This window comes from Neopelma chrysocephalum, unplaced genomic scaffold (genome assembly GCF_003984885.1).
Source record: "Neopelma chrysocephalum unplaced genomic scaffold, ASM398488v2 Primary Assembly neopelma1_22, whole genome shotgun sequence".
In the NCBI taxonomy this organism is placed as follows: domain Eukaryota; kingdom Metazoa; phylum Chordata; class Aves; order Passeriformes; family Pipridae; genus Neopelma; species Neopelma chrysocephalum.
Window position 1 is genome coordinate 7,963,490 of NW_020897689.1, and position 27,074 is coordinate 7,990,563.

The 27,074-nt window shown below is 38.9% G+C and overlaps 1 protein-coding gene across 1 annotated transcript; it reads right to left on the reverse strand.

Moving 5' to 3' along the window:
• Positions 1-1,528: 1,528 nt before the first annotated feature.
• PI15 (peptidase inhibitor 15) lies at positions 1,529-22,492 on the reverse strand. The gene is made up of 5 exons (XM_027681328.1): positions 22,220-22,492; positions 6,035-6,153; positions 5,711-5,843; positions 5,436-5,551; positions 1,529-1,664 (listed from the first exon to the last, which is right to left on the reverse strand). The coding sequence occupies exons 1-5, from the start codon at positions 22,490-22,492 to the stop codon at positions 1,529-1,531; spliced, it is 777 nt and encodes a 258-aa protein (XP_027537129.1).
• Between the last annotated feature and the right edge of the window lie 4,582 nt (positions 22,493-27,074).

Sequence of the window (27,074 nt, forward strand, 5' to 3'; positions counted from 1 at the left end):
CTCTGGTGACAGACTGTTTTGAATACCCTTAAAAGACTGAATTAGTGACTTAAAGATGCATACATATGTAGCACTACTGAAATTACCCTCTGTTGTTCCACTTGCTCCACTCAGTGTTGCTTTTCAAAGTTCATAAATTTCAGAGGTCTAAATGTAGCAATGCAAGCAGTAAACACACTACATGCTACTAAACATGTATATTTAAAGTGGAGTACATTCTGCCCTGTAATACAAACCCAAACCTCAAGGCTATTTCAATGACAGAGTAGTTTTGGCTGGTATTCGGTTTCTTCCTTTCCATAATCTGTTTTTCTAGTCAAGTACCTGTATGATATTCTAGCTTGATGTGTAGACCCTCTTTATAAATATTTTAGCAAGCACCCATAAGGTGTTCAGGTTTTAGGAGGAAAGTTTTTGGCAGATTCGGTTTTTAATAATTCACACAGATATTTTCAGGAAACAGCAAAATATATTTTAAAGGACACTGCCAATTGCTTTAGAAATTTGGAATTTATGTAAGAAATTTATACGAACTTTTAAAATTTCCTGATGACTTTTATTTACAGATCTTCTTATCTACTTTTAGCTCTGATCTTTCCTGGTTCTTGACTATGTTTCAGTCAGGGGGGATAACACATATACTGGCAAACTGATAGTGTAAAAACCAGTATGGATGTCATGTATTGATGGATGTTGCTTTGTAGCAATATATTTCCTTGCTTTTCTGTACAAGAATAAATATACTCCTGCAAAGCACCATTATAAGCATTATGACTGTGTTCAGAAATACAAGAATGTAGATTCAAGCTGAGCTCTTATGCCAGTATATTTAAAACTATGTAGCTTTCTATCTAGATAAGACTTTAGGCTTGTGAGTTAACAGCCACTGCATCTTGGCCAATGTGGTTCCCCATTCTCCCTAATATTCCTGTCTGCACACAGACATTGTTGATGATATCAGCAGCCATGTGCTAAACTCTTGAAATACCATAAACCAATTGACGCTGTGCATGAGGTAGGTAATAACCTGCAGTTTCTCTTGCACATATGTGTTTGTCTGCTCAGTGTCCCATTGACATTGCAGGTGGAAGCACAGGTGTAAATGGGAGGAATTACTGGGAGTGTGAGGATCATTTGTTGCTTTGCATGTCACACTCCATTTTTAAAGCACAGTATTAAACAATGACCCTTCTCTTTCTGGAGCTATTATTTTTAAAAATGAAGTAATATTCTATATTTTGATGCGTTTTTAATATAAACTAACCTTCAGGAAGCTACACTCGCTAAGGTGAAAATTTTCTCTCCTGTAACAAAAGGCTAATCTAAAAGGGATAATGTGAGTCTTAAATCCTAAAGTGTTAAAACCAAATTATACTATACTTTGAAAGCTAATTATACAACAGCATACAAAAAGAAAACATCAGAGTATTATTACAGTATCTCTCTATATATAATATGTGCAAAATTCAATATACAAGCTTCTTGTTACTCATCTGTGGGCTTTCTTCAAAATAATGTAAACCTTAACTTATTTAAACCAGTATAAGTAGTTTGATGTTACTCCTGGGAAACAAAGATTGTCGGTACAAGAACCTCCATAGCTTGGAGGACAAGCTGAACATGGGACTCCTACTTTATATGGTGCTTCTCCAATCCAGTTTCCCCTGAAAACAAAAAAGAAAAAGAATGCTTAGTAATTTCAGAGTGGAAGAAAAAAATTCATTAAACATACTTGTTTTGAGTGACTAAAGTTCACATCCATTGATATCCTATAAATTGTCTGTTACTAAAAACACACTATTAATTTATTTCTGTATTTTACTGAGAAGCAAACCAAAAAACAGCAGGAGAATGACCATGTCACCCAAGGCCAGTGACATCCATGCCATGTCCTTTCATCTCTGTGAAGTCCTAGACTTTTTGCTTTTGCTACAGCCAAGCAATTTTTGATTCTCTGATCCTGGGGCAAGAGTACTTTTTACTGGAGGGCTATATTTATGAAAAATTAGCAAAATAAGCATTGGTGCAAGGTTTTCCTTGAGCACCTTTTTGTCTAGCAGTTATCTTAAAAGCTTGTACTTGGAAGACAGAAAAACAAACTAGTTAAATCTTACTCTTAGGTTGCACTACCCTAGGTCCACACTGTGAAGCTCTGATGCTGAATTCATCATTCAAGAAAAGGGAAGATAAAAACTATTTGCACCAGTAATGTATTAAAAAGAACTGAATTTGGGTATTTCCAAGGGTCTCATAGATGCTAATGAAAGGAGAAGGACTCCTGTTTGGTGAACAGAGCTGCATAGCATACCCTAGGATGAAAGGGGTAAAAAGTCTGGAGAGTGATGATATGAAAAGAGGTAACTCTGAAACATCCATGAACATCTGAAAAACGCATCCAGACTTTAAGGAGTTTATATAAACCACAAGCTTTTAGAAATTCATCTAACACTCATGATTGTAGGCAGAAAGTTAAAATTAGATTTTTATTTAAATGTTATGTCTCACAGAGCAGAGAACTTTCCTTTAGTTTGCATGTGACGTGTAATAGCAGTGAGTAATGCAATTATTTATGAAACATTTTGTCAGCCCTCACCTCCTAGCCAATAACACTGGATCAAAAGCCCTGGTCTGGGCTGTGCCTTGGAAGAAAATAGGAATCTCAAATAATTTGCTCATTCCTACTTCTCTTCCAAATGGGTACAGCAGATTAAGTGCTCAGGAAATATATTTACCTTGATAACAGATATGGAAATCTAGAAAGAATTTGCTGAAAACTGATTTCTGCTTCATTTTCTATGCAACACACGGCTGATTTGTGTCAGACTGTTAGATAAACTGGGGCAGGGCCTTTGTAAACTTTGCAATTATCCTGCTTAACTTTATTTTTCTCCCCCTCATTTCAGAAGCACAAATATTTTTAAGTGTTACAGCATGGCATCAGTGAAAATTACTTGAGTTCTAAATCCTAAATCTTTGCCAAATTCCAATCTTAGTAACTCAAGTTGGGGCTGTAATATTCACTCCATTATTCTGTAGAGGAGTTTCTGATGTGCTGGTTACTCGGACACAGACTACCAACTGGCAAAGAGACCTATGTGTGTGTGACCAAGGACTCTAAGCCCAACGTCCTTAACTCAACCTAATTAAATCTTAGAAATACAAACTTAATCCCGGCAAGACTACTCAATATAATTTTTGTGACTTTGCAAGAAGTAGATGTGAAAATAATTATTCCACTACTTATGAATTAAAGGTCTATTCACAATCTCACTCCGAGAAAAAACTCATAACTCCAGGCTTTGGTTTGGTGTTTCAGAAGCAGTGGGATTTTTAGACTTGCAAAATACAAAATTTCACAATTCATTGGTAACTGATACACAACAATACATCAGCTTTCAATAATACCTAATGCATAAAACCATTTTCTTCTTATATATGAAAATGAGAGAAGTATTCTACCAAGTTTGCAATTTTTAATATTTTTTTCAAATAATATTTGGGTTTTTCTTGTAAACTTTGATTTCACCCTGTCCATACTGCAGAACTAGAAGTCAGATATAGTTTTGCTGCCTAATCTTTGCTCCCTCACACTCATTTCTTACCATCCTTTTCTAGTAAATATTAAAAAGAAAAGGACAGAGAAATCTCCTTGATTTCTAAAGCTGGTTTTTTCCCCAAGTAAGTTTTCTTACTAAATCCTATCTTGCAAAATCTTTAAAAATTCTTTTACTCATATAACAGCTAGAATAATGACATATTCTTGCATAGTCTTTACCACAAATGGACCTGTGCCACCAAGTTTATGGAAAACATGCTCAATTAATTATACTTAGATTCCTACACAGAACTATGTCTTTGCCTAATATACAGTCAGAGAAACCAGTCACTTAACACTGTCCATGCTACTTTTGAAATAGTGGTCCAAACCAGACCGCAAATCAAACATGTCTCAGAGCTATACTTTACTGACTCATTCTGCACCCAGAGTAAGCTTGGGATGACGTCTAGGAAATGCTGGGAGAAAATTAATTTCTTTATTTCAACCTAACACCAACCTCTGCAAGCTACTGGATATAGGGCCACCTGTGTGTATCTATGACCTGTACTTTAACAGACCCTAATATGGAAGGCAAGATGAGATGGATTTGTAGACATGGGCCTTAGGTTGATGGACTTTATGTGGAACCAATGTTAAGGATGCTATTCATGCAGCATGGTCATATGCAAAGGTATCCTGTGGACAACAACAAGTACCATCACTGTTCATGAATCATAGAATGGTTTGGGTTGGAAGTGACTTTAAAGATCATCTAGTTCCAATCCCACTGCCACAGGCAGGGAACCCTTCACTAAACCAGGTTGATCAGAGTCCCATCTTGAACAGCTCCAGCGATGGGGAGCCCACAACCTCTCTGGGCAACCTGTTCCAGTGCCTCACCACCCTTATAGTAAAGAATTTCTTCCTAATGCCTAACCTAAACCTGTCCTCCTTCAGCTTAAGGGCATTTCCTCTTGTCCTATCACTACATGCCCTACTGATAAGTCTCTCTTCAGACTTCTTGCAAGCCCCATTCAGGTACTGGAAGACTGATACAAGGTCTCCCTGGAGCTTTCTCTTCTTCAGGCTGAACAGCCCCAATTCTCTCAGCCTGTCTTCATAAGAGAGGTGTTCCAGCCCTGTGATCAACTTAGGGGTTTTCCTGTGGACCTGCCCTAACAGATCCACATTTTTATTGTGCTGAGGACCCCAGACCTGGATGCAGCACTCCAAGTGGAGAACAGAGCAGAGGGGAGAATCACCTCCCTTGACCTGCTGGTCATGCCTCTTTTGATGCAGCCCAGGGTATGGTTGGCCTTCTGGGCTGCAAGCATGTCTTGCTGAGTCATATTGAGCTTTTCATCCACAAACACCCACAAGTCCTTCTCCTCAGGGGTGCTCTCAATTCACTCACTACTCAGCCTGTATTTGTGCTTGGGATTGCCTCGACCCAGGTGCATCTGGCCTTACTGAATTTCATGAGGTTCGCACAGGCCCACCTCTCGGTAAATCAAATGCTTGATATACAGAGGAATTACTTCCCTGAGGAAGTCTAATTCATATGTGCATATATATAAAAGAGTGAAGAAATAGGGAATTCAAAGTAAAGTGGAGTCAGGCAAAGAAGGAAGACAAAGTTTTTATAATAATATAAACAGCAACAACAGAAAACAAGGTTTTGGTTTTGTTTCGTACACATCAAGTTGATTCCTTTTCTTTCCTGTAAACGAAGTCATACATTTCTGTATGTTCAGATGAAAAGTTTGAATAAAGGAACAGCCCGAATCAAAGGCACAAATAGAGGTCATGCTGCAGAAAAAGGATTAAGCAGTCCAATGAGAGGAACAAAACATGCACAAACTATAAAAATAATCAAAAATAAAAGAAAGTAACTCACTTTGGGGCATAGTTGCATACCAAGTAAACAGCTCGTCGCCAAACAGATCCCCAGACGTTCATATTGTGGCACGTGTGGATTGCGCAGCCTATACGATTGGAAGTGGCCCAAACCATCTGAATAAATATTTATTATTGGTGAAGTCCAAATTGAAAAGAAATATACATATATATATATATATACACATTTATTTGAGAGAGGGACGTATAGATACATCATGGAAAAATTCAGCTTTGGACAGTATATTTTGAATAGAGGAAAGTAATTTATACAACCTGTGTGTAATGGGTGCACATGGGTCCATAACATCGCATGGGGCATCTGGGATTGCAATCTTGAGGATAAGGGAAAGCATAATCCTTCACCTCATCGTACCATGGCTTTACCAGCTGGAGAATAGATCGATACCTGTGTTTGTTTAAAATACAGAAAGAGTAACACTAGGGGCACAGTATTAAGCAATAATATTCTTAAGCCAAATGAAAATAGATGGATGTAGACTATAGAAGAGCAGATGACACTAGCATCAGTCCAAAATCTGGATCTCAAAGGTTGTTCAAAGGTTGGCAAAATAATTGTTTTGTAGGGTATCCTTTTACCTTCCAGTTCTTACAGACAGGTTCTGGCCCAAGAATCTCAGTAGGTAGGAAGGTCCATGGTCCCAAATGCATGTAGCAGCCCAAGCCTCTGCAGATTTGGCAAGCGTTTCATCCCAGACCTAACAAAATAAAATATCCTTAGCAGTAGAACAGAAAAAAACAAATACCAATCATAATACTAGAACACAAGAAACAAGTATCTTAACTCACAAATATACTATTGTAACACATCAGATCTGGAAAGATGTGAGGTAGCATGTACAGTATCCAGCAGGATTTGCCCTATTGCTGGACAGAATTCCTGCCCACATCATTAGAGGAAGCCAAGTATTCAGATCTCTCCCTTTTTTTTCTGGAAAAGCCCTTCACCTACAGACATTCTCCTACCATTTTCCCTCCTGTGTTGATGAGATCCATGTGTGGAGAGGAGTGAAATATTGGCTGAGACTCAGACAGAAAGTGAAGGAGAGGAACATGGGGAAGAACAATTCAGCATAGGTATTACACAGCCCACAAAAACACCAAAAATTTTGAAATAGGACCTCAGGAGTGCCTATAGCCAGAGTGAATGTGTGTGGCAGCTCTTCATATTTGAGGTCACAAGGTCAATAAAAGGGTTTACACAAAGGCAAAGACTATGAATAGTTTCCAGGTGCAGTATGAGTTTCATTACTTTATTCTGCACAGGAGCTGACATTGTTCACTGCCCGGACTAAAAGGATAACAGCTCTGTAAGAAGAGACAATTTCAATTCTTAAGTTCTGCAATGTTTGGAACATGACAAATGAACTTAAACACTATCTGCTTTATATACCTTGCCTGCTCAATTACATGCCTGATTTGTAACTGCTGCTTTCTCTGCAGCAAAATAGCAAAACAAGCTTGCCTCAGCAATAATGGAGACACCGACAATATAACCTACTGGAGCTCCAGATAAAGACTATCTCACTGCTATGTTATAAGTGCACACAAATCCTGGTATATCTTAGTGCTTAAGGGATACCCAAGTAGGCTGTAGATTCTGGAATTAGATGTATATTTTGAATACCCTGTGTGGAGTGTTTAGGTGCAGGATAGTTGTAGTGACTTGTAGATATAAAGGCAGGAACAGAATGTGGTAAAATTGCCCACGCAGCCCATCACAGCTCTTTAAAGACAAACGCAAACTCAAACTCATAAATCTCAAGTGGCTGTGAAATAGAGGTATGAAATAACAAGCAAAGTCAAAAATAAACTTATCAAAGCATAAGGTGGCCCATGTCACAAATATTTTCTGAATTACATGCTAATAATGATTTCTAACACTTAATTCAGTTTTAATTTCACTAACCTGCAGAGTGAAAAGGCTAACCATTGACTAGGACAGTAATTCGTGCCCTGACTCTGGTAGTTTGAGAAATTTCTCTTAGTGAGAAGGACAAAATTTAGTAAATTTTATGAAATTGCCAGACTACTGAACCAAGCTTTTGTGAATGTGGAGTGGGTGAGGTACTTCCAAGATTGAAGATGAAGAAGTGCAACAGAGACCAATAAGAACCCTTAACACAAATCATCCTCCATTCAAGTGGAACCACCTTAGGGACAGAAAGATAGGTGATACTTAACACAGAGAAGATCTATTTTACACCTGTTCAGAAAAGCTCCCAGAACAAAGTCAAAGCATGCCAGTATGAGGACGAAAGAGAGACGAAGCATGCTATGAAGGAATGGTTTTCAAGCCAAAGAACACTTAGACTTCAGCTCTGAAAAATTAATGGAGTTTCTTGGAGGAGTTAGAGATAAGTGTATAACTAGGGAAGATAAGGCTAAGCTAGGGTGCATGAGGGTGCAAGAGAGGGGACACAGGACTGATATGGCACCATCCAAAACTCAGGATAGTCTCCAGGGCCCAACGTGAAGAAAGCAGTGCATAGATATTTCTTCTGCTTTGAATCTCTGCCATTTAGTTAACTAGCTGCATGTGGCCAGTGTACAAAAAAACCTTTATAATCCCTGTGGTACAGCAGTGGTCCCAAAAAGAGGGCTTAAAGAGCAGGTACAAGCATAAAAGTCTGCCAGGGGAGTGGGCTGAAAGGCTGGGGCCACAGTCAGCATTTAGAGCCTGCCCAGGCCCAGGGGAGCAGAGGAGCACATGGATCCAGCATGTGGGTCCAAACACAGCTGCCTGGTGTGTATCCATAAGGGGCTGCTCCGCCAGGACTGTGACACCCTATAAACACCCTCCTTTGCTGGGATTAATCATGCTTCTGGCATGAGTGCTCCTGCCAGGAGGCTGAACATGAGGTTTGCATGCTTGCTCCCAAGTGACCTGGCTGCACTCCCGCAATAATCTAAATGTGTACTGTATTTGCACAAACAGTGCCGAGATCCTGATTTCCACACAGCATATTTTTGTGTACTAAATTGCCTTGCAAAATAGCATACTAGGTGTTTGAAAGAAATGTGAAGACTGGATTAGGTTTTCACTATTAAAAACCTCTCAAATGAGGCACAGCCCCTGCCTTGGACATTGAGAGTATTTCTAGTTCACTTTCACTTCTTCTCAGCTTCATTTTCTGGTTATCAGGAATCATCTGAAGCATTTGATTGGTAAAGTTTCAGAGTGTTCTTTCAAACTCAGTTAAAATGTCATGGGTTTGTCATGTATAGTACACTCTGCTTTCTGTTATCTTTTTACTCTTGACCACTTTCTGGACAGAATAAATTTTCGGCAAACATAAAAAAATAGAGACAAAGAGAAAGAAAATAACTACTGGCTAAGAAATAAAGGGCAGGTGAGCATATGCAGCATTAAATTAAATTTCCTCTATTTCTTCATTAGCAGGCTGATGAAAAGCCTTTGTACAGTGTCCCCTACTGCTATGTAAATCATTTGTATTTCAATGAAGAAGTCGAAGTGGTTCACCTTCCTTATTTTATTATATTTTACATTCCTAGAAGAAAAGGTGGACTAGCTCTAGATTAACAACAGAAGAAGAGAAGGCATTAGAGAGACTTTATAGGGTCTTTCAGTACCTGAAGTGAGCCTGCAAGAAAGATGGAGAGAGACTTTTTGCACTGGGATGAAGTGATAGGACAAGGGGGAATGGCTCTAAGCTGAAAGTGGGAAGGTTTAGATTAGATATTGGGAAGAAGTTATTTACTGAGAGGATGGTGAGACACTGAAATAGGTTGCTGAGAGAAATTGTTGATGCCCCATCTCTGGAAGCGTTCAAGGCCGGGTTGGATGGGACTCTGATTAATCTGGTACTAAGATGTCTCTGCACATGGCAGGCGTAGATGATCTTTAAGGTCCTGTATAACCCAAATGATCCTATGATTCTATAAAAATGCAAGCAACTAATATAAGCTGAAGTAGAAAAACTTATCTCATAATGACCTAAAGTCTTATAAATTGTCAGAGAATGTGCCATTAGTTCAGCCCTCTCAAAAGAAGTCTAATCTTGAGTCCACACTTGTAATAATTTGTGTCTCAGTTCAGTCCCCTGTTTTGGGCATGCAAGAGAACAGGGCAAAGACATTTAGATTTTTGAACCCACGAGGCTTCGTTATTGTACATAGATAAATAGCACATAAAGAAATACAAAAATACTCTAAAAAGAGAAACTGAAGTAACTAGAAAGCAAGAGGGAAAGTTTTTGTATGAGGAGAAATTAAAAAGTTCAAGGTAATTAGCAAAGATTAAAAAAAACCCAAAGTGATAAACAAAACTATAAACTCTGAAATTATGGACAATCCAGTGTTCCTATTAAACACATCAGAGAAAGCTGCTTGACATGAACACAAAATTGTAAAAGGGAAAAAGGAGAGACTTCCATACTCAGTGGGTCTGAGAAGGTGACTCATCCTTAAATGCTGATCATGCAAACTCCCACTGCCAAACTATGCTTATTCTCTCCCTGGAGATAGCAAATCTTCATTTGCCAGGTTGTAAGTAGTTGGGGAAGAAATCACCTTCCTTCCATACAGTATAAAGATCTGCTCAAAGCTCCATATCACTGATTTGGTCCATCATGGAAACCCTCCCACTCCTCAACTGGGTCTAACTGAGCTGCAACAGAGTTAAAGTGTGTCACCACACTTCCACTGGCAACTTGAAATTAACATCCTTTGGCCAATTTATTTTTCTTTCTTGAGCCAAAGACTAATTTCCTAGAAAGCTTTCTGACTGTACTCTCTGCACTGCTCCCTGCAAAACAACACTTTAAAACTACACATCACCTGAAAATTCTCAAGAGGACTGAACACAAGGAACAAGACAGTGCTTCTACACAGGGTATTTCAACACCAGAGACCACTTTGTGAGGCAGCTCTGGGTTGTTCTCTGCACTCACACAGCACATGCATCTTGAGAGTTAGGAATAAAATCTTAGCATTAATATAGTCAGCAGGAATTTTGCCAGCAAGCCAGAATTTCATCCAAGTTTTTGTTTGTTTGTTTTTTTATTTCCCCTATATAAACAAATAGTAAAATATTTAATCCATAGAGTGTGTAATAAGCAATAGAGTGTACAACAAAATCTCCTTCTTGTTGAATGAAATTTCTTGAAGCCCAAAAAGTGAACTTCCTTCCCCAAGAGAAGCCTTTTAATTTTGTGGGTCACAGTTGCCTCGTACCCTCCCTTTTTATAGCTGTTTCTATAGCTGTCTCTCACTCATTCTTAGATCATTTATATGTAGAAGGATGAAGTTGCCCTTTTGTTCTTTGTTGGAATAGCTTTGTTGGAACAGGAGGTGCTGGTCACAACTATGCTCTTAGGTATTAAAATAATGATGAAGCTGAATAAACAATCTGATGATGAAAAAGAAACCACTACAATATTGCAAAGATCTGTCCACAACATTTGTTGAAAAATAATTGGCTGTTTCTTTCCTACACTAATGGCTATGTTTTAATTTGAGGAATTGTGTACATCACCATTACTAACTATAACTTGAACGGTTCTGCTCATTTTCATTGTAGGCAGAATTGTACTCCAAATATCAATCATTTAAATGCAGTAGCTTTCTCTTGACACTCTGTTCAACACATAGCTTGGGAGGCAAACATAATCACTTGTTCTTACTGTAAACTTTCTAAAGGACTGATGTATTATTAAAAATATGCTGGATACATTTGTAAAGAAAAAAGTTTTAAATTCCTAGTTTTAAATGCACTACTGCAACATCTGTTAGCAGAGCCTGAAGAAGTGATTAGAAGTGTTCCATGTATTTGTTTTGGTAAACTTGTTCAACATCATCTACTTACAGAAAAAGTAGTGAGGTCACCTTGCTGCTTTCAGCTTTACCTCCTATTTCTGCAACAGAAGGAGAAAGCTATTCCATTTAAATGAGTACTTACAGGGAAGACTAAGAGGACTACAACCTTTTGTGTGGCAAAACTGAGAAGTGTTCCATGAAAGCAGAAGGTTCTTAAGGAGCATCTGACATTAACTCTTTCACCTAGTCATACTGAAGGCCTATAATGAATATATGCCCCCTGCTTTAATAAAGGTACCAGACCCAAAATGACATGTTTCCTTGATATCAATAAAATCCCAAGGCCCAATACTTCCAGAGCACCAGTGATGGGCTTCATACCCTGAAAATTATGCTTTTAATCTCTGCTTTGCTTTAGTCAGTGTAATTGAACTGTGACTTCACATATCCATCATTTTCAGATGTTCTTAGCAAACCTGACTTAATATTGTTATATCTCTATGCAGGCCTTGTTGTATGAGAGAGACATCACTACCAAATCAAGTGACAATGAACTCTCCTCTTCTCTGCAAGTACTCTGAAATGGTTATTAATGGCAACAGGTAGCAAGAACTTGTGATCTAAATACAATGGGAGCAGAATACACAGTGATACACTGTATTAATGATTTTTTTTCATTCTGTGTAAGTATCTGTGTGTAAACTGGAAGCTTTTAGAAGTGTTTAAATATAAAAAAAATTAGGTACATAGTAGTGTTCTTTCCCTGAGACTGCAAGATAGAACACATGGGCTAGCTGGGGAATCCGTCAAGATATGTTTTCAACCTCGTAGCCTAGGGGGTCTGTTAATGACCATTTTAAAGCCCTCAAGGGATCCAAACCTGTGCTTTCATTTTTCTTTTGCCATCATGATCCTTGATCTTTCTTGGCTCCGTTTTATTGCCAGAAGCAAGGAAGCTCTCCTCACTTGCACAAGAGTACAAGGGAACCTCATCAGAGCACTCCTCTGAGTGTTAAATACCAGAAGCAATCTTCAATACTTAACTGTTTGGGTTTAGTTTGTTGTGTTTTTTTTAATATGACACATCAGCTAAGACAGTATTATGCATATTTCTCAATGATAAAACAAGTACCTTAGGCAAAACATAGTCACCCACTACCTTCCTAGGAATTCCCCAAGTGCCCATAGGGTGAGGGCTGCTGACCATAATGACAGAACAGTTGTGGCATGACTAGACCCTCAGATGGCTGCCTCCAGCTGTACAGCTGGAGTGACAAGTACCAGGTACAAATCCAGAGCAAACAGGTGAATTATGCTGTTTTAATCAGTCCCCTCTACAACAGCTTTTTTACACGACTGCAGTTAGGTGATGAGATGGCAAATGAAATGCTGGGATATGGAATTTGAATAGAGTTGCATGGCAACTAATGTGGACTCACATTAGTGATATTCAGATTGTTATTTTGCACAAACAAATCCATGGTGGTTCCTAGGCACCTCAGAAAGATAGCCAGTAGGACCTTTTAGCAGTGATCAGTCAAAAAATTAGCCTTTTCACCTCAGACCTTTTTTTTTTACTCTCCAGCAGCCCTGTGCTTCTGTTTGTTTGCCCAGTTGAAGATCAAAAGTTCTTACTTCCAGAATGGCAGCAAGTGAGAAAGAAGAAGACCTTGATTCAAGCAATTTCTTCCTCTGGGAAAAACACTGTGAAGCCAAGGGATGAAGTCCGACATGTCCAGTCCATCTGTGCAGCTGCATTCCACAGCTGCTAGTGCAAGTCCCAGAGTGGATTAGCACATGTAGGCTGCTACCCTCCAACATGCAGGTCTTGTCCTCACGGGTCACTCAGCCTTGCACCAGCCACACCACTTGCACATGCATAGGCTGTTTCTCCGAAATCCCACAGTGGGATGCAGGGTACAACTTCTCCCTTTCATTTTCATACAGTCAAACCTGTAGCATTTTTAGGTCTAGAAACTTTCTGTAGGACCCCCCCCCTTCCACGTTTACTACCACAAATCTGGCACAAAGCTTAATAAAACAATCCAACAGCCCTTCTGCCTGCATGCTTTTTCAGCAAAGTGACTGAAGGAACCTTGTCTCTTTGCCTTCACTTTTTCTCAATACATACTGTGTGGTGAAAACATATGAGCTCATTGGAACTTAGACAGATTTGGCAAACTTTATGTATTTATTTGGCCTTGAGATCATTTGGACTCTAGGTTCTCTCTCTAGGAATACGTATATTTTTTAATCTCAACTTCCACCTGTTAGAAATTTTTCTGTGCTTATTGTAATTGGTGCCTACCACACATGTAGGTCCTTTCTCACATGCATTAGGTAATAAAGCTTACACAGAAAATGCCAGTCTGCCCCTCTAGAGAAAAACATCTTCATGGGAATCGCAGCTCCATACGTCATTCCTTTGCAAATAAATAGAGGGTTAATACATCAAGCTGCTTGTCCAATACTCCACTGCAACTCAAAGTAAAACTGTGCAATGTTTTATGGTAAATTTACTCTCATATAACCAAACCTCCAAACATCTGATTCACACTTCTGAAGGGCTCAGTATTAGAAGGTCTGTCTTAATCAGTACATCACCAGACAGATGTCCAAGAAATCTCATTGCCAGAAACACTCCTCTTATGAAAATTCAAGTCTATATTTTACACAGGAGTTTATGTTCCTGGGTGTCTATTTTGTGCAAATAAAAAGGGCTATCATTTAAGCCTGATCACTGTAAATAGTCACTTTGTTTCTTCTAAAAGTTGTCTGCATTTCTTTTCATATTTGGCACCAGACTTTTAAACAACAAGAAAAAAAGAAAATTGGTAGGCTGTCAGATTTAATAACAATAAGCTTCCCTGCTATGCTATTATTTGTTTAGTTCTTGGAAAAGTAAAATATCAGAGCTACATATCTTAAAATATTCAGTGCTTTTCTAACCTACTGCAAGACATATTTTAGTTGGCAAAAACTTATCTTAGAAGTGGTAACAAAAAGGACCAAATTTTGTCTAGCTCCATGTCACCCTGACAATTGGTCATAAGTCTGAACAGGAGAGTGTCTGACCTCTATTATTTTATATATGATTAGAGTAAATTTTCTTTTCTTAGCAACACAAAATGTGAATGAAAAATGTATGGTTTGTATTGTTTTGTTTCTCATCTATATGAAAAAACCCCACATTTTCTCTACTTTTTTTTGTTACTAACCACTTAAGTTTTTTTTAGAAGATAAAAATGTTCCTAATTTCTTCAAAAGTTTTCAAAGAAAATACTTACAATATTCTAAGTAGCTCTAGCTGAAAGACATAGCAGCATGAAGCAAAAGAAAACACATAGAAGCTTCTTCTTTCTGCAGAATAAAGATTAAGAACAATAGTTCTTTATTCTCAGAAGAAGAAAGCTCAATTTAAGATTTTTTTCTCTTGATACAGATTAACAGATATCACAAAAATCGATATAGGTGCAAAACCCATTCATTCTCAGTTGTGTTAAAACAGACCCCAAACCCCATCTGAGGGCACCTGCAAATACATTCGTACGTGGAGGTGCCTGAGCTGAAGATACTGTTCTGTGTACAAAAAGCAAACAAGGGACTATCCTGAGATTTCCATCTTTTGCTGTCTTCAGGATACACATTTTCACAGACCTTGATAGATTATTTCTCTTTTCAGGTATGGAAAGAGGATAAAAATGTTGAGAGGTTTAAAGTTACTATCATCTCCATTCATGTATGGAACAAAGTACTGTGTACTTTGGATCAAGATTCTTGTGAAAAATGCCCTGTCTCTGTTTTTAGCCAAGGAGTTCAAGAGGTGCTACATTTAATAATAAAGGAATGTCTAAATCTGAGGGCTCTGGGCAGCCTGCTTTTTTATCTGAGACTCTACTATGTTGTTGTTTGTTTGTTTAAACTCCTAGAAGGTTTTGTGCTAATACTAAATTTAAATAATGTGAATATTCTCTTCTAAAACACCATCAAGATGGATGTTATGCATAAAACCTTGGAATGGAGCTCTAGTACCAACGCAAGTTTAGCACAGTCATTCTTTTTCATAATACTTATCAACAACAGCATTTTTGGGGAGTATTTTCAGATTTTTCAAGGAGCACTTTCCAGGAAGAGTCTTTTCCACTCAGCTTTTGAACAGGTCTTCTATCATTCACTCTGAACATAACAGATGGCTTTTGTACTTCATATAGCTAGCATCCACTTGTATTTGACCCCAGATGAACACCAGTTACTGAGACTGAACAGGCTTTCCTAGCTTTCTGTAGATGAAACTGCTAGTAAAATGGGCAGGATCCTACATCTCAGTGATAGCCAAATGCTGCATTATTGACAATGGTGCACTAGGAAACAAATAAGTGGCTAAACTCACCTGTGAGACAAAAGAGAGGTAGGTAGCTCTATTGCACCAAAATTAGTGGAAAGTAAGCTCCATCTACTCTTGCTTTCTTTCAGCTCACTGTCAGTTGGCATGCTGTGCCTCTACTGAAGAAAAAGACTGAGTCTGCTGTTAAATAACTGCTTCCTTTCCAAGCTGTGATGCAGACAAACACTCTTAACTGTAACCATGTAAATCGCATCACTTTGTTCTGTACTATTCTAACTTGCTGAGAGGATCAATATTCCAGAATTCATTAGCCCGTGATCTTCAGACACTCCTGGTGCTGGGTTATGGTACTAGGCAGGAGGGACATAATCAACTAGGTGAACATAAGCACAAGTAGTAAGAGGCAGAAACTGGAACCAGTGAACACATTCCACCATTACACCCCTTCTCATTTGTTCTTACATCACTTGTGAATTCCCAGCATAGAGCAAGCTAAAAGCTATGGCAAACTGGGATAGGTGGACCACACTGGGGAAGCTCCAAGCATCTTGATTTCTCTCCTCCCAGAAGACTGGGGTGGACTACACTTACGTTTAGGGTTTTGCTTTTTGCTCTGGCATGATGAAAAGTATATTAAGATCTTTGTACCCTGATTCATCATCTGATTACTTTATTTCAACTTTCACCATGTATAATATGGGATTTAAGAGAACAGGGCTGCTCAATGGAAAAAGTAGGTTGCCAGTAACTTCTACGGTAAATTCTTTAATGCATTACGGCACTTGTGTCCTTGAACATGCATAGCTAAAATGATGGGCCTAATCTTCTTTGACATTTAAGGGTGTGTTCACTAATTTAACAAAGGAGCTGTAAATGGAGTGCAACTGTCATTTGATCCAATATGCAGAAGTATTGTAACGACATACACATGGAAATTAAAGAACAATAATATGCATACATGCATCTTAATGCCAAGAAAACTGTCAGTAAATATGTAAAGGGTAATGATTGAAATGAAAAAGTATAGCAATACTATTGGAAGTTGAAAATGCATATAAAGATTAATTATCTGAGTTTTAAAGGGAAATATTTAAGTTAGACATTTGGAAATCATTTCTAGTCCTAAGGTAAAATATTTGCCAAGAGATGTGACTGAGACAGCATCACTGTATGTGTTCAGGAATAGACAAGATGAAAACCATATGTATGCAATGCAGAAGGAAGTCCTGCGGCAGGCCAGGGATAAACTACATGAATTAAGAGATCCTATCCAACTCATTAGACATAAATCTTGAAGGAACTAGCCCTGTAACCCTTACTCACAGACATGTATGATTTCAGTGGGACCATACAGATAAACCAGAGCAAATGACTCAAGAACAAAATGTCCTTTAAAGTTTAGAATGGTCTGTAAGAAACCACACTGACAACAGAAAAAAAAAAAAAAAAAAAAAAAAAAAGTAAAGTAAACAAGTTGAGAAGCTTATTTATCAGAAAAAGAGAAAACCAAATTAACGCAGTCTTTCCATGCCCATATAAAAGGTATTAAATAGGACTTTGGAAAACTTGAAGTAGGTTTGTTGGTTTTTTTTTTTATTTTGTCTTACCCATCACCTACTGCATATTCACAGAACATCTTTAAGATCACCTTGACAGCAAGAGATTTTTATCAAGACTTTCAGATTTAGAAGTGACATAATAATGCACTTATTTACATTTGTGACCACTAAGTGGGTTATTTTCTTGCTTCTCTGACCTGACTTTGTCTCTTCTGCAAATTTTCTGGGACAGGAAGCTAAGTATCCAAATTCTTCACCTCAGCAAAGAGGGTCTTTCCTGAAGCATACAGAGTACACAGATTTCCAGCATGACACACATGGGCTCTTTCACAGGACTACAGGAACTTCTTTTGGAACACAATTACTTTTCTTTTAGAATAATAGGTAATTTCATTTGTTATCACGGTCTTTTATGCGGATTTACTAGAAATTAATAGGCTCATATTCTCCATTCCTTTCCAGTTCCCCTGCCACCTGCTGATGAGAAACATAAAATAACTCCTAGGTAGCCAAAATCACAGAGTATTTTAAGTTGTAAGAGACCCACAAGGATCATCCAGTCCAACTCTTAAGTTAATGTCACGTAAGGGGATCAAACCTGCAACCATAGCATTATTAGCACCATGCTCTAACCAACTAAGCTAAACTCAGTTTTGGCTAGTCTGTAAATCTTTTACTATTTTGAGTCCTACAAAGTGACATGTTCAACAAGGGGCAGATTTTCCCAAATACAAAAGTGCAGTTACACATCACTGAACAAAAAAGAATTAAAATTGAACATCTGAATATCTGAACATCTTCTGTTCATTAGCAGGCTCAGGTTTATTTAGAGCACTTTTTTCTCCTAAAATCTTAAATCTTCAAGCATAATTTCACAAACACACTTTTGAGTATGCAGTCCTGTCCCCTCTATTATACTTCAGACATGCTACTCCCATTCTACTAATGACTATGTTGATCTATACTGGGCTCAGGACTCATCCTTGCAGAACCAGCAGTGAAATACTCACAGCTTGTTTTTTGTTATGGCTTTTCAACAAGTTATTCAGATCACCTTAGACTACTCTTAAGTAAAACCCACTTTGCCTATGGGAATTCCATGGAGGATGGTGTTCAACGCTCATTAAGGTCCTGTTCTACCAGTTACTACTTCTGCATGCAACACTGAAAAGAGCATGCCTGTGTGTAAGCACCTTCTCAGCCAGCACGCACAGTGACATGGGTTGCAACAAAGACCATATGGACTATGAAGAAAGTGACCTCAAGTGGGGATGACTGTAAGGAAGGTAAAAATAACATCTGATCCTATGAGAATCAGATATTTCATTAATGAATGTTTTGGGAGCCTAAAGGTAGTATCAATGCACACTAAAAGACATGTTTTATGAGACTCAAATTTCAGCTGGCAGTATGTTGCAAATATTTACTGGCCTACAAAGTAGCTGAGATGTTCCAGAGAGGCAAAACAGACCTCTATAGTACAGAATTAGCATTCAGAGAAAGGGATTTGTTTGTTCCCAAGCTTCCACTGTATCTACAGATTTACATACTTAGCACACAAGACAGCTGCTGGCAAATCTACACCTCACTTTTTCTGAATCATGAATTTTATGGAATTATTCTGCTTTCTCCAGAAAAAATATGCAAAGCCAAGTAGATGATTTTCACCCTTTGCCAGGTCAAAAGTATGGTGTCATCTTTCTTTCCGCAGGTACACCCTCAGCTTTTAGAGCACAAGCAGAATAAAGAAAAACAGTCTTAGGATGATGAAGAAAGATCCAAATTAAAATAAGGACTCATTAATTCTATATTATCGGCCTAGAAGTTCTTGTTCTCTTTTACTTTCCTTCACATATACGATGACTAAATTTGCACCTGTAGAAAAAACGTCCAGTTGAAGGGATCAGTAACACCAGAATCAGAACCAAAAGGAGGACTACTTTGAAGTCTAACACATAGGATGCCAATGTCTCAACAGAAAGGTTTACCGAAGTATAACTGGCATTAAGACACACCAGTTTCTTTCACTGAGGACTGATAATAAAACAATGCCTCCCATCACAGTTTTTCACTCCTCAGTTGTTCAGCTTCCTTGGGGACTGCATACAACAACAGGCTGGAGCAGCACTAAGACACACCTCTCCCAAAGAGAATTAAAACACTACCCCAGCTGTTACTGCAGTGTTTATCTGACCTTCCCCTACCCAATGCATGTGAATTCAAAGCTCTTCTTCAAGACCTCTCATCCAGAGCCCTACAGCACATAAACTTTCTAGACAGTAAGGGCAGTAAGAATAATGCCAAGGGAGTGCAGCATATCTATAAATGCACTGAACATGCAAGAAGCAGACTGTATCGGGGAAGGAACAGAATGTGCCAAGAAAAAAAACAGCCAAAAAGGTTGGGTGTGGAGAACTGGAATCCCAAGAACCAACCCATACAACTAAATCCTGAGTTGTTACCAAGGTGGAATTAAAAGCAAATGGAACTGTACAGAAGTGAGAATGTGACACAGTAATTCATGAGAACAGTTCCTAACAGAATTAGGAAAAAACAACAAAACACGATTTAATATGACTACGAAGAGAGAAAATATGAGAAAATATATTTTTCTTGTGCTTCTAAACTGCTTAGTTTTTCTCTACCTTAACACACTTACAAAAGATTTCCACAATCTACTGCATCTGTAAGCAATTCCAGCTCTCTAACATGTGACATCCGTTTTAATCATTGTTAGGGAAAATGGGAAAGGCCATTTACTTCATTACCCCTGCACTTTTCCATAGTATTCAGGACAAGAACACACACTCTGTAAGGTTCTTTCAAGTACAGTGAACGTTCTCTGCTGGTAATGACAATGTGTTTGCTGTCTTATTAATGAAAATGAGTATTGAGCGACACAACATCTTTTATATATAGCAGCAGCAACCTCGTGTCCCTATAAGATTCAACAGGTGCTGTGCCACATACTGAAATTATTCAGAGAGCAAAGAATGGACAAAGCAAACTCAAATGGGCATTAGTCTCCAGTCTTGGTATGGCTTACCAGCACCATGCCATCTTCAAGGCCTTCCTACCAAAACTTTCTGTAGTCACAGAGGTAAAAAGTTACACAGATGCTGCCATGACTTCAATACAGATGGCAGAGCACACCACGTGTGATGCTGCTCACTGGGCTTTTTTTGCTCTGTAGGTACATGGGACATACATAGACTTACTCAATTTTGAAGGAGAATCGGTGGCAAAGTGGTTGTGTGTCACTTAGGGATCAAAGCTCAAGCTGCACTCTGGATCATCACCTATGTAGCCTGCAGTCCTGCTTTGAATTTTGCAGCATGAAGTCACAAAGTACTTCCAGACTGGAAAACCAAATGTGAAAGCAAGCCTTAGACCTTGCACATGAGACTACTGATGGGGCTGATGCTGACAGGAACACAAGTACATCCTACAACTGGCTGGTACTGGTAAAAGCAATAGTAAGAAAGGCAAGGAAAAGAATAGCATGGAAACTGTAAAGACCATGCCTTCAATCTGGATTTTGTATCAGTGCTGCAGCAAAGCTGCAGCAGAATACCCAACCAATATAGATAAAATCTTTGCAGTTTATATATAGGGTTAAATAGATTTAATCAAGGAAGCTTGATTTCTATTTTCCGTACTCTACACCGTACTCTACAAACCCCTTGGGAGTATGACAGGGTGCTGGCTTCACTTAAGCAAACTGCAGAAGCACATTTCTAAAACACACAAGCCAAGGAAGGGCATGGTAGGCTGCCATTCCCTCAGACATTACAACAAAGTTTATTTATGCAGAATCAAAGGAAACGTCAGTGGAGAGCACAGCAATGAAAATGATGACTGAGCTTGACTTCTGACCTCTTGTTTTTTCTGTCTCTGACCTTTCCACTTAAACAGACTTCAAACTCAGCCTATGGTCTTCATTCTGCAATATTTTGAGTGCACTCAGCATTTTGAGGTGCTGCTGGGATGTGTTGAACAGATTATATTATCAAATCCAGATTTAGGTAATGTCTGTGATAGAAACCATGTCCAAATTGTTACTCCTTAGCTGCTAAAAAGGAGGAATTGCTATTACTGTTATCATCTTTTTATGTCAAGTTGATGGTATCTTGTTTCTCAAACCAGTTAACCATCTGTTGTCACATGAGAAACTCTGTGACTTAAAGCATTTATTATGGTGCTGACACAATGTGTCTGGGCTTTCAAAACAATGTGAATATCTTACTTAGAAAATAAAAAAAATTTTGGTTGACCATCCTATATTTAACACTAGAGGTCCAGTATGCATGCATTCAAAGTTGGAACACAAAGTAGCAAACACATTGCTTTAGCTAGCAGAGCTAAGTATGAAATCACAATGAATGAAAAACTTCTATCATACCTGCAGGAACAGATAATTCATATAATAAGTATTTGGCCATAAGGGGGAAAATGAGCACACTGAAATCCTACATATTAGTGAAACATTTGAAAGCAACATTGTATTTGATGGAAAAATAAAGGTATTAGGTGTTCGCAAACAATATGCAGTAAGTAAAACATATGAACAGGAGACAAACAGTGCATCAGATGAATTACTCTGCAAATGCAGTCTTACCATATTCCTTCCAAAAATATTATGCGTGAAAGAAATTAGAAATGGTCATTAGCTACTTTTTTGCCCACATCAGGGCAATGATTTTCAGTGTAGTCCACAAAAACAACAGGGCTACTAATGATGAGAACTTTAAACACTTGTGATCACAGGTTGTGATTGTATACTGTTCCTCAAGCCAACAAGCAGTTAACTCACCACTTCATTTACTTGGGTCTTAGAACCTTCACTGGGACTACATATGGAAATGAAAATTGAACAGGGCAAGTAAGAGGTTCAGAGTTCAGTATTTAGCTTTTGCTTTCTTAAGTTAATGTGGCTTTAAAATTTAAGGACAGGACATTTTAGTAAGCAATAATAGATAAAAAACCATTTATCTACTTAACTGAACCCTTGAAATCTGTTTAAGAAAATTAAATCACTGACTTACAGTTTGTTTTACTCTGAAATAAACAAATTTCACTTACCATATATTCCATGTTGGAAGCAGGTGGGAAGACTTTGCCTCTGACTTGATTATGATAATCAAGAATGGCAATCATGTCATTCTGTGAAATGTAGCGCTTCCGCCTGGCTTTGGGAATTTTTGCAGAGTCCAGATGGGCTGCCAAAGCCGTCTCAATGTCAGTGAAATTATTGTCTGACAGGAATAGGTCAGTGGAGTTGGGCAACACTAATGCACTTGTTTCACAGAGAACGGAAAATAAGAGAGTACAACTGATTGCAGCAATTACTGTCATTTTGGGGCCAAAGGAGAGAGATAGGCCACAGATGAGCTCTGCTTTAAGTCAGGGCAGCAGAAAACAGATCTGTAGAAGAGAAGATGTCAAAGATGTGATTCTGTATATCTGGGTAACAAGACAAAGTGAACTGGCAGGCTGTGACCAGAAAAATTACTCTGTCTTCCAGCTCAATCATAAAAACAATCCAGTCAGAACATGTGTTGCTAGGCAATTTTCAATAACTGTATTAAGTGAGAATACTATTCTTACTAAACACACCAAATGAAGTATCATTATACCATTAATTATATGATCAAGGCTAGTAGAATTCCTGAAATAGTGATAGTGCTATCACACCAGATCAGTCCATACATCACACTATAAATCTGAAATGGGGAGACTGCAAGAAACCTCATATCATGTTTTCCACTGAAAGTGAAAAAATACATCCTAGCCTATGCCAATCCCATAGGCATGGATTGTTTTGACACAATGTGGCAGAGATAAACTCATAGGCAAAAGAAAACATATAAAGCATACAAGCAGGACATCTTAGAAATAGCATTCAAAACTTAAGTTCAGCAAAATGTGATGAGCATTGAAAAAACTGCATGCAAAGCAAACTTATGGAGCTGAATGGCTTACCTCTGGATAATACCAAGAAAAAAAAAGAACTGAGCCTATTGTTCTCCCAGTATATATAGCACTCCCCTATGTGATGATATGAACCTTTGTGAAGGAGTGTCTCTTATTACAACGCCCCAAAGGACTAAACTCTGCTAGTTGTGAAGCTTCTGGCCAGGGGCGCTGCTAACAGCTTTTATATGTTACAGCCTGCGAGAGCCAGTACGGGCAGCCTCTCGGAGGATCCCTCTCAGCCAAGGCGGGCGGGAGGGGCTTTGCGAGCACGCGGCAGCCATTGGGTGGCACCCCGGAGGGTGGGGGCTTTGGGAACTCAGTCACACCCCCGGCTACCGGAGCACAAAGAGGCAATGTGCAGGACTCCTTTTTCGCTACTTCCTACCTTTTTTCCTTTTTTTTTTTTTTTCCCCCTCCGTGTTTGTTTCTTTCCTCATTTCCCGAGCATCATGCTAGCTCGGTAAACGATGTTTTACGCAGCTCCACGAGCACGAGCCCGCACGGCGCAGTTCGCAAACCTGAGTTTGTTGTCCCAGCCACAGGAAATGGAACCGCGCAACGCCGTCCCCCCGGCCCGGCCCGACCCGTCCTGGCCCGCGGGCAGCGCGGCGGGGATGTCCCCGGATCCCGCCGGGCAGCGGAGGCGGGCGAGGGGCAGCGCGGGCGAGCGGCCCCATTCCATTCATCGCCGGGCACGGCAGCTCCCCGAGCCGCCGCTCCCACCGCCGCTCGCCCCCTTCTCCTCCTCCCTCGCCAGCTCACCCTCCGAGGCACAGGCAGAGCTCCGGTCAGGTCGTGGCTGTCCCATTGCGGTTACCTGAACGCCTGCTCGGGAGAAGCTACGGGAGCAGCAGGACCGAAAGCTCACGCCAGTGCCTGGGAGACATGTGTTTCCCATTAACTAGCCTATAGCTGGAATTATTTAAGCACAGAAGGGTCCAGCCACTCACACAGCAGAGCTAAGGGCATAACACCGAGACCATGACGAAAGCAAGCAGAGAGAAGCAGCAACAGCCAGCAATTGTGTCCTGGGGACAGCGGATGGGAGCTATACAATGTCAGGCTGATCCCCCACCAGGGTTGGACGACTTGGGGCAACCCGTAAAATGAGACCCTTCAAAGTGTAATTACACTATTTTGTGACATCATAAAGGAGCTGGGAGAGAGAAACACAACAGGTTTGATATTACACCAAAACTTACAGAGTGTTCAAAAGTTTCAGTAGCTCTATTAGAGAAGCAATATGGGAATTAAGTAGTAAGGAAGTGCAGTCCAGTAGTTGGAGCACAGGGCCGGTAGCCAACACTCACGCTCTCCTTTTGGCTCTGCTACTTACTTGCTGTGTGGCCTAACCCAAACCATTTAATCTCTGTGTGCAATCTCTACAGCTGTATAATAGTCTTCTAGAGACATGTTGTAAGGCTCAAACAACTAGTGTTTGATAATGTACTTTGTGATGAAAGGTGTTAAGTAAGTATATAGTATCATCGCTAGTTACATTACTATGTATACCCAGCCTGTCCAAAACTGCTACTTATAGCTGCAGGTATTTCTTTACATGATTATACAAGAAACTTGAACATATCATTTGTCTTTGCAGGACTAGATGTTGGATGACTCATTTCATCCAGTTTTCTTTCTTCTGAAATGAAGTGCATATTTTTTTATGTTAAAGTCAAGAACTGTCTTCCCATTGTTTGAATACAATAAGAATTCTCAGCTCCTTTGAATTGCCACAGGTCCTTTGATTTCATCTGAGCTGCAATAAGTTATAAAAGGGAAGACACCAGCTTAACATGTCAGGAAATTCAGAGGGTAGATTTTACTAGTTAGTCACATTTTAGATTGCAGTAATTATTTCCTCATACTCACACTGTGGCAATACCTGGAGGCTGTTATGATACAGGGCACTATACAGAACAGATAGGATATACAAGCAAATGTAAAATAGCCATAGTATTCACAGCTGTAAAATTGAGCTGTACTTCCATATGAACAGACCAGCTTATGAGAGAATTATTTTATTTCCCTTGCCACCTGATTATTTGTTTCCATGTCAACAGACAGTGTAACTAGTCATCTAAATGTAGAAGAAATGGTATTATTAACAAGCATTATCGCAAAAAGTATATTGTGAACGTGAAAGGCCTTTAGAACATGAGAGTCTTGACCCAAGCCTGTTGTACTGGTAAGTTGTCAAATAAGAAGCAGTTGCAAATAGTGAAAGAGCAATACTAACTCTTAAGCTTGACAGGTAAGAGCATAGACAATCAGACACCCATGTGCCTTCAGTTTTCTTCTGAAAGAGTTAATCACCTGACATGCAGTGAAATTTAGCAAGCAAGACCAATGAAGCCACACTAAAGACCTCATGAAGGTCAATGCCAAGGAGAGGAATGTCCAAAATGAAGAAGAACAAAGAGAAAAAACCAAACATCAGAGATGTTTGCAAGGAGAAAAATAAGAGATAGATGGAACCATCTGCAACATACACAAAAAAGAACTATTTCCCGACTCTTCAGCCCACTCAGAAAAGACAAAAGGAATAATCAGACCAGTGACAAAAGACCATTACAAGCCAGAGACATTAATGAGACCGTAAACGAGTTAAAATATCTGCAAACCTAATTAAGAACAGAATGTGCAGTGTAGGAAGCCACAAATCATTTACTGAGCAGCCTGAAAAAAAAAAAAGACGATAATTCTTGTACTTAATATTGGCAAATGTTACTGATATTAGAAAAGTTATATGATCAAGAATGAGAAAGAATGTTGAAGAAACTGAGAAAGAAAAATAAATCAGTTTATCTTCTGAAAGACTCAGTTCTAGGATATGCATTAGATGTCAAGGTTTCACCTGAAAATAACATTTTCACAGAAATAGCGTTCACACATAGGAAAAAAGCAGAAATGGTAATGCAACATATTATCATAAGATCTAGATTTTATCGGGGGGGTAGGCTGTACAGAGACATGGATCAAAAAGAACAGGTTGTAAGTTTATGAAATACACTATCAGAAAACTGAAATCCTTTATTGGACATATAACTTCATATTTAAAGGGTTCAGGGTTTACATATTCAACAGGGGGTTCTACATATTTATGGTATTAACATTAGGGGGTTTCACAAGGATGAGGTAAGGGAAAAAAACCCAGGTTAGCATTTTTGGGGTCTTAGGAATTACCTCATAGGAAAAACCCTGTTTTATCTTGGAATTACAGGGGGATTAGGTATAGGATATACATATGCAACAGGTTACAGAGTATACACATGCAAAAGGAGAGAACACAATGGGTTTATGCAGAGGTCTGATGAGATCAGGATGTGGATTCTCTGGCTGGCAGGACAGGTGATAACATCATGTAAGGAGTTTCCCCTGAAGGCGGCTGGAAGAGTCCATAGAGATGAGGTCAGGGGAAAGGGGCTTTCCCAGCTTCTGTTCCCCAGGGCCTTCTGCAGAGACCACTCAAATTTCTTTCTGCAGAATTCATATTTTGGAATGCAACACTGAGTAATGGGTGATTACCCACTGCTCAACAAAGTAGGATGAACTTTATTATGTTGAGTAACATTTATTTTAGTAAATAAATTATAAATGTAAAAAAGTTGAGTTGGTGTAATTTAAGAATAGTGTATTTACACCAAAATAACGTTATGCTGATTGCTAATATCAGACAGTTAAGCTTGAAATATTTAATATAATTTATTTTACTTGTGACTAAGTAAAATACTTGAGATACTTTTGATATTATAACTGTAGTGGCAGACAATTAATTAATAAAATTGAAATCTAAAATGCATTTTTTTCCTGTTCTGTGTCTCTGGGCATAGTAAAGTTTAAAAAACCTCACACATTCATATTTCTCCCTTGTTTTTTTGATACTGCATCATACTGATAACCATCATACAGAGACAATGAAGCATTGAGAAGCTAAGTAGCATACCTGTAGTTACTCAAA

Excerpts from the sequence above, each read along its gene's own strand:
- PI15 (XM_027681328.1), bottom strand. The coding sequence starts at position 22,492 with ATGACAGTAATTGCTGCAATCAGTTGTACTCTCTTATTTTCCGTTCTC. Across the intron at positions 5,552-5,710 it reads TGTGCACCCATTACACACAG|ATGGTTTGGGCCACTTCCAA; the intron begins GTTGTATAAATT and ends ATATTTATTCAG. Across the intron at positions 1,665-5,435 it reads GTATGCAACTATGCCCCAAA|GGGAAACTGGATTGGAGAAG; the intron begins GTGAGTTACTTT and ends TTTTGTTTTCAG.